At 36.6% G+C, this 7,757-nt stretch overlaps 1 protein-coding gene across 1 annotated transcript; it reads left to right on the top strand.

The window, feature by feature from the left end:
- The first annotated feature begins 1,260 nt into the window (after positions 1–1,260).
- On the top strand, positions 1,261–2,631 carry LOC122080351 (protein terminal ear1-like). Its single transcript, XM_042647305.1, has 2 exons — positions 1,261–2,213; positions 2,458–2,631. The coding sequence occupies exons 1-2, from the start codon at positions 1,898–1,900 to the stop codon at positions 2,628–2,630; spliced, it is 489 nt and encodes a 162-aa protein (XP_042503239.1). The 5' UTR covers positions 1,261–1,897; the 3' UTR covers position 2,631.
- Positions 2,632–7,757: the final 5,126 nt, after the last annotated feature.

Below are 7,757 nucleotides of genomic sequence, written 5' to 3'. Positions count from 1 at the left end.
GCCTTGATCCTGAGTAAGTACCGAATCAGAAATTTTGGCACTGAGGGCCAGCCGGACCTTGAAATTTCTAACCGTGAGCCAGGGTTAGGGTGGGTAAGGGTTGATGTCTTTGGCCCACCAAGCCTGCCCTAAACCTGGCCCTAATTTTTTACCCCAATTTTGGCCCTGCTTTTGGCTTGACCCGGCCCCAGTTTTTTCCTCTGACATTGGCTTTGGATTTTTTGTTTTCTTAGGATGTTCTCCTCTTTGCTTCACATGACAAGGGTTTTGAGATCTTCAAATTGTTTGCCTTGCTACAGATGATCTGACAAATAATTGAAATTTTTTTAATTATTTGCTTTCTTATATAGGATGATCTCCTCTTTGTTTACCATAATAGTTAGAGTTATTTGTATCGTTTGAATGTTTGTTTTAAGATGTTCTCCTCATGATAAGTAATTTGTGATTTTTTTTTTTTTTCAGGGTCAGGATCAAGGTATACCCAACCCTTGATGGCAAACCAGGATCAATCAGGGTCATCCCGGCTTGACCTTGAAAAATGGGGCCAATCAGGGGCGAGTAAGGGCTGGGCCAGAGTTGAAGTTTTTTGACCCTGAGTCAGGGTCAAGGCGAGGGCGGGTTTGGGCCTAGTTAAGGGGACTCAGGGTTGGACTAGAGTTTTAAGAAGCCTAACCCAAATCGGCCCTGTTGTACCCTTAGTTGGTACTACCAAAACCATCATCATTATTCCCTTAAAATTTTTCTTTAAAACTTTAAAGGAAAGAGGGTACCATTGTAAATTCAAAGGAATTTAAACCAATGAGATGGCACGCGTAAGCATCTTTAGCGTAGAGCAGTACTTCATGCATCTTGTACCAGAGATTTGAGCCCATTTTAGTTCTCAATATCAGTATCAGCATTCGATCAGGATCTGTATAAGAGGATCAATGCGTATTGGTAATTTTTGCTCCCTGCTTTTCAAAAACGATACAAGTAACTGATCCGGATTGGTCAAAGATTAGGGATCAATCTCAACCAATACTTGAAACCATGCCTGAGCCTATGAAATTACTTTCCTACTCTCATAAAAAAAAAAAAATCTCATTTATATTGATAGTATGAATTTTCACTGGCCCCACGCTAGTGCAGAAACCACGCGACCAGGTAGCGAACTCTTCCCAACCCCCAAAAAAAAATCACCCAAAGTCACTGGTTATTTGCCCCAACGGAAGGAGAGTGGTGTATAATTTCAGACAATCCCGAGCCAATGGAGAGGGCAACAGGGGCCGTGGGCAATGAAGTGTATAGATAGGTAGCTTGGGAAGATGAGAATGGGCCGTGAGCAACTGGGCGTGACTTTAAATTGCCGCTGCGCCAGATTTGTCTCGTTAGTCTCCGCTGGTGAATCCCTTTGTTTAGACTTCAGAGAACAGTTGCAGCTTTCTTTCTTTCTCTCCCAGATTATATATATAGGATTCCATATCGAGTCGACACTCGACAGAGAACCAAAACCAATCTTGGATTCTTGAGAACCAAATCTTTAGAGCCGTAATACTCTCGTAAAATTTTCTTCTTCTTCTTCTTCTTCTCCGGCAAGAACCCGAATTGGTACATTTCTTGGACACTTGGAGACGCATCCTCAGGCGCAGCAATTCAGGCCAAGAACCTATTTTCCGCCGACCCAGGTTCCGTTCTTTCCACCACCGGAAATGCAAATGTATCATCCAATGATGCCCAACTACAATGAGACCATGTACTACCAATACCAGTGGCTGCCTCAACCACTACCACCGTCGACGCTTCCCCTGCCTTTAGCGACGCCCACTAGAACTTCCTTCTATGTACGGTGCCCACGCACGTGAGTGAAACGACGGTCCGTACAGATTTACAAGTGTTTGGGGAGGTGAAGTCGGTTGAGATGGAGAGGTTGCAGGAAGGAATTGTTACTGTTCACTTCTATGATCTGAGGCATTCGGCAACGGCGTTGGCGGCGATACAGAATCGACACATACAGCAGCAGAACAGGGTGGGGCTACATTATGCCGCTTTAGGGTCACTGAATTTTCCGCCACCGTTGCCTCCATTGGCTGATGGCCTTGTCGCTGGTTGTGCTATGTGGGCTCAGTTTTATGTTCCTAGGACTTCCGCCGGCAGTAATCAAGGAATCCTTATGGTTCGTAATTTGGATCCGGTGGTCTCTTCCAGTGGAGTACTTGAAATTTTTGAATCTTTTGGTATGAATTCTTGATCTTTTTTGGGGTTTTCTCTTCTTTTTCTTCATTTCTGAAAGGATTTGTTAATGGATCGAGATGGGTCTTGAGGGATTATTATAATCTTGAACAGAAGAACTAAATAGTCTTCTCCAAACCTTAAACCCATCATTATTCTTGGAAGCCTAGCTTTCTTTTCCCATTGTAATGGGTTTCTTTTCTTCTTATTTTCCCCTCGATTTTTATTCGACCTAGTTCTCTGATTCAGGGGCTGTGAAGGAACTGAGAGAAGCGCCATTGGAGAGGCACCGGTGGTTCGTGGAGTTCTTTGATATCAGAGATGCGGCTGCTGCTCTTTCGGGATTGAATGGCAAAAGAATTCTCAGGAAGCATTTAAAAATTTCGTTCATTGCTTTCCCAGACGGCCATGGCAGAATGTAATTCAACTCAACTCCTCTGCTTTAACTATACTTCATTCGTTAAAGCAATATGAACCGTAGAGATTGATTCTTCATATATGTGTAAAACTGATTCAGCTCGATCAAAGTTAGACCAAACCAATCAATTGGCACTATCAGGAATCCCCAAAATTTCATTACAGATTATTTTATGAGAAAATTACATGATTACCCACTTTCGGGTTTTTCTTTACAAAATTATCCACAAAAAGTTTTGGTCAACAAAAATACCCAAAATTAGGTTTGGGTTTACAAAACTACCCACCCAAAGTTTCAGTTAACAAAACTACCAAAAATCAAGTTTAGGTTTACAAAACTACCCAAAATAGTGATTCTTCATCTTTCATATATAATCATGTATTTTTTTATTACTAAAACTTTGAGTGGGTAGTTTTGTAAACCCAAACTCAATTTTGGATATTTGTGTTAACTTAAACTTAAAATGGGTAATTTTGTAAAAGGAAACCTAATTTTGGGTATTTTTGTTAACTGAAACTTTGATGGGTAATTTTGTAAAGAGAAACCTAGAAGTGGGTAATCATATAATTTTCCCTTATTTTATAGATACTACCATGCGTGTGTATATATATGGAAAATTACATGATTACCCACTTTTGGGTTTCCTTTTACAAAATTACCTATAAAAAGTTTTGGTTAACAAAAATACCTAAAATTAGATTTGGGTTTACAAAACTACCCACCCAAAGTTTGAATTAACAAAAATACCCAAAATCAAGTTTGGGTTTACAAAACTACCCAAAATAGTGATTCTTCATCTTCCACATATAATCATGTATTTTTTAATTATTAAAACTTTGAATGGGTAATTTTGTAAACCCAAACTCATTTTTGAATATTTTTGTTAACTTAAATTTTAAGTGAATAATTTTGTAAAGCCAAATATGGTCCTCTGTTTTTTAACCTCCACAACAGGTGTAGGAGGCTTTACAGCTGCAGGCTCTTCAGGTGTAAAGCCAAGCTTCCGCATTCTTTCTGCCTGAAAAGATGGAGATAAGAGATTTTGGAATATTGCAAAGCTGAAAATTCAAGTCTAGACCTAAAACACAAGGTTCTGAAAACCAGACTCAGGGATCAAATCAGTCGTGCCATTCCGTCCAATTCCAATTTGTGAAACGCTGCCCAAACGTAGACCTCTGTCTAAGATCAAACAAATTATAGAGACTCAAATATCATACAGAATCAGAGTCGGATCCTGATAATTATTAATAATGAGATAAAAGAATCAAAAGTAAATTCTCATATTGGTCACCATTCTTATGTTTTTGGGTGATGTTTAAGTTGCGTGAGTAACAGACGTGTAAATTCACTTTTCACTACCTTCTACACTAAAGAAGGTAGGAACTATAACACTTAGGCTCCGTTTGGTATCGTTCTAAAAATACGTTTCTGGAGTTTTTTCGTTCTATTGGAACGAAAAAACGGAATCTTCTGTTTGGTACACTTATGGTCCGTTTCTATTTTTTTAGAACAAAAAGTGAAAAAACGAGATTGGATGGAACTCCATTTTGGAGTTCCATCTTCCCAGTTTCGTTCCATTTTACAAAAAAAAAAAATTCCCCGATAAAAAACTGAAATTTTGAAACACCATTTTTTCGTTTAAAAACTACGTTTTGACACAGAAACTGAAATTTTCGTTTTTGACACGAAACGACGTTTCTGAAACAGAAACGATACCAAACGGGCCCTTATATTATTACTTTCTAATGAGAAATAAGCACGCCAATTAAGAGAAGAGAAACATCTCCAGGTTATAAGAAAATATGAACCAACATGCTGATCATTTACTGCAAAAAAGTAATCCATGTAAGACCATATCTTCCTGTAGCATCTTCAGTGTAAGCATCCTCATGCTTTTACTAATCTAAGAAAACAGCCAATCGGCTTTGTCCTGCTATTATTACTTGATTTAAATATTGTTTTTTTTGTTAAAACTCAAACTCTTCCTCAGCTCTCATATCATTATTTTTCTATTTTATCTTTTTTAAATGCATTAATATTGAGTCACTTAAAGGTATTATTATTATTATTATTATTATTATTATTATTATTATTATTATTATTATTATTATTATTATTATTATTATTATTATTATTATTTTGTCTTATCCATTATCAAGGTTATTGTTTATTTATTTATTTATTTTGTCTCATCCATCATCACAAGTTTAGTAATCTATTTTTTTTATTGGTATTGGCAATCGATACCAATTCGAATCGATATCGAATTTTGATGTTACATTCTCCGTTAGAATTGCGACACATGGTTTTAGGAATTAAAAAAATTTAAAAAAAAATTGATAAAAGTATGGATTTGTATTGTTTTCAATTAATACCGATACAAACCACTTAATCCTTCCCACAATGAAAGAGATTTAAATTTAGGGGAACTCACCACCTTCTAATGGAGGAATGGAATCTATGTAAAGTTTTGACTTTCCCAATCAATTTGAACCAATCAATTTTTGAACCATCCATTTGAAAAAAAAAAAAAAAAGTTTAATAGGTTATAAGTGAAAAGGAAGGGTAAATTGGGTATTTAAAAATAGAAGGGGGAAAGAGATGTAAAAGTCTAAAAACAGGGGAATATTAGGAAAAAAGTAAAAAGTAAGAAAATTTTAATAAATATGATCTAAGTGTAGAGGAGAGATAAATTCTCTAATATAATAATATTAGAGCTCTAACTGTGGGCTTTGTTGATATGGGACAATATGAAGCTTTCTCTCTGTTTTTTAATTTCTCAGCATCTTTTTCACATGTTAGGTAAAAACGCAATAAGAGTCTTTGCATCATAAGAAAGAAAGTAAGGATTACCTAGACATCCCACGACCAGCTTGCTTGACAGTAGACACTCTAAACCATGTAACAAGTTTGTAGGAAATCTGATACGGTTATTCTGCTGTTAGTGATTGAAATGGAAAGTACCATTTTATCTTTATGGTAATTAAAGTAGTAGATGCCTAATTAGGATCACCCTTGTTCATGTCTCATCTACACCAACTAGTTCTTTTAACCCAAAAAAAAAAAAAAAAATTAACTTATTGAAGTATTTCAATTTTATACCGAAACCTTAAACCTATCATCATATGTTTCTTTTATTGTTTTCCCCTCGATTGTTATTCGATCAAGTTCTCTAATTCTCAAGGCCTGTGAAGGAACTGAGAGATGTAGAGTAAAACTGAAAGGATGGAGAATGTGAAACTTACCTCCATGATTCCATCGTTTGGATCGATGTTTATCATCGTAGATCAATCGTTAATGATACTTTTAGTTCACCGGCGAGATGTCGCAAGTGGTAGGGAGCAACAACTAATAGTTGAAGGAGACGGTTGGAATTGCTTGAAGGTTTTCTTGTTTCTCCTCTTGTCTTTCTATCTCACTCAACGATGGACAAAATGAGTATTCTCTTAGAGTGAAACAAGGGGACCCCAATCCTCTATATCTCTCCTATTTGGTAACTACCTCCCACTAAGGGAGAGAGAAACATGCACTATGCCACTACTCCCCCAGACGGCCATTGCAGAAGATAACTCAACTCAACTTAACTCCTCTGCTTTAACTACGACTAATTTCAATCCCCTAGGCGACACTAAGGCTCTACAAAGACTTCCACAAGAAGCCATGGAAGGTCTTCAACTCCAACAAATTTGTTAAAGTCCCCTTGCAAAATTTCCCCTACTTCATTCAGTGTTTTTCCATATCTTCCAAACCCAAAATTGCACACCGGCAATGGAGAACCCTCCCCCATTTTTTATATTAGAAAAAAATAATCAATTTTTTTTGGTGCATGATTTACGCTGGGACTAGATAGGCATCCCAAAGGTCAGGGCCATAAGGCCACCACTTATTATTAACTATTAACATATTCACTATTACACCAAGAAAAGTGAAGGGTTAGAGGGTTGAAACTTTGATCTTCCTTGGATTTTTTGGGCTAATGCCCAACTATCTAGTTACCTGCCATTGAGTTAGAAGCTCATCCCTAACAACCAAATTGAATCAAGTAATAATTGTTTGTTGTACATCAATAGTAATAGGGAAACAACCCTATATTATTTGCTAAAGATCTCGGGGTTGATTGATAACAATTCAACTTTCACCGAAAGTAAGAGTCGAAATCAGAACCACACGCTACCTGAGGCGAAGGTCCCTCGCCAAGGCTTATCCTCTTGGGATTACCCTATATAATGAAATATTTACATGATAAACTATATGTCACCTATTAGGTGAGATTATTTCCTACTAATATTTATATAACCATTTTTTTTTTTTTTCAGATCTATATATTTACAACAAATGGGAAAAAACTTTCACTTCACACTTGACTAGGTGGTGAGGGAGGGATTCCTCTTTCTTGACTTCTATTTTTGGTGAAACATCGTTAGGTCATATTCGGGCTAGCAATGATATATATATATATTTTTTTAGGTGGTTTGTATGTAATAAGGAAAAAGAAAAAACATAAAAACACAAAGAAAGGCAACCCCTACAACCTTAATCGTATATAAACAGTAAATATACACACATGGGTACTCATCATCTAAGTTTAAGTAAACTATTTTTATCAAAAAAAAAAAATTCGTAAAATATAGTCACATTGATAATTGGCGATTCAGACTGCCCTAACAATTAGAAAAATAATAAATATAGTTCAGGGTATTGGATATGCACCATTATATGAAGGAATGTTTTTCAATATAAAATTTTTAATTACACATAAAAAGTTGTCTCCCTTAGCTCATCTCACGAACTGCCAAAGACAAGAAAGACAAAAGTCTATGTAATGTGTCCATGGATTTCTTTAGCGATCATACATATCTTGCTGAACAAAATCCACGACTGCCTTACAATGTGTCCAGACTTATTGTCTTCTTGGTACCTTTAACTGATTTGCTTGTTTGATAGCATGACAGATTGCCTTGGCCTCCATCTCAATGGGTGTGAGTCTGCTAGGAATTGCTTGGTCCCTGCTAAGACATTCACACTGATGATTTCTAATAAGTGATGCTGCTGCAGATGCTTTAGTAGCTGGGTTGAAAGCCCCATAGTGGCTGAGGATAGAACAACTATCACTTAGAAATTCCAGGTTACA

Source organism: Macadamia integrifolia, chromosome 5, assembly GCF_013358625.1.
Source record: "Macadamia integrifolia cultivar HAES 741 chromosome 5, SCU_Mint_v3, whole genome shotgun sequence".
Lineage (NCBI taxonomy): Eukaryota > Viridiplantae > Streptophyta > Magnoliopsida > Proteales > Proteaceae > Macadamia > Macadamia integrifolia.
The sequence above is the reverse complement of the archived record's forward strand: the minus strand, read 5'-3'. Positions and strand labels throughout refer to the sequence as shown.

Bases quoted from the DNA above. Each gene is read 5' to 3' on its own strand.
- LOC122080351 (XM_042647305.1), top strand. From the start codon at position 1,898: ATGGAGAGGTTGCAGGAAGGAATTGTTACTGTTCACTTCTATGATCTG. The intron at 2,214-2,457 runs GTATGAATTCTT...TCTCTGATTCAG, and splicing joins TGAAATTTTTGAATCTTTTG to GGGCTGTGAAGGAACTGAGA.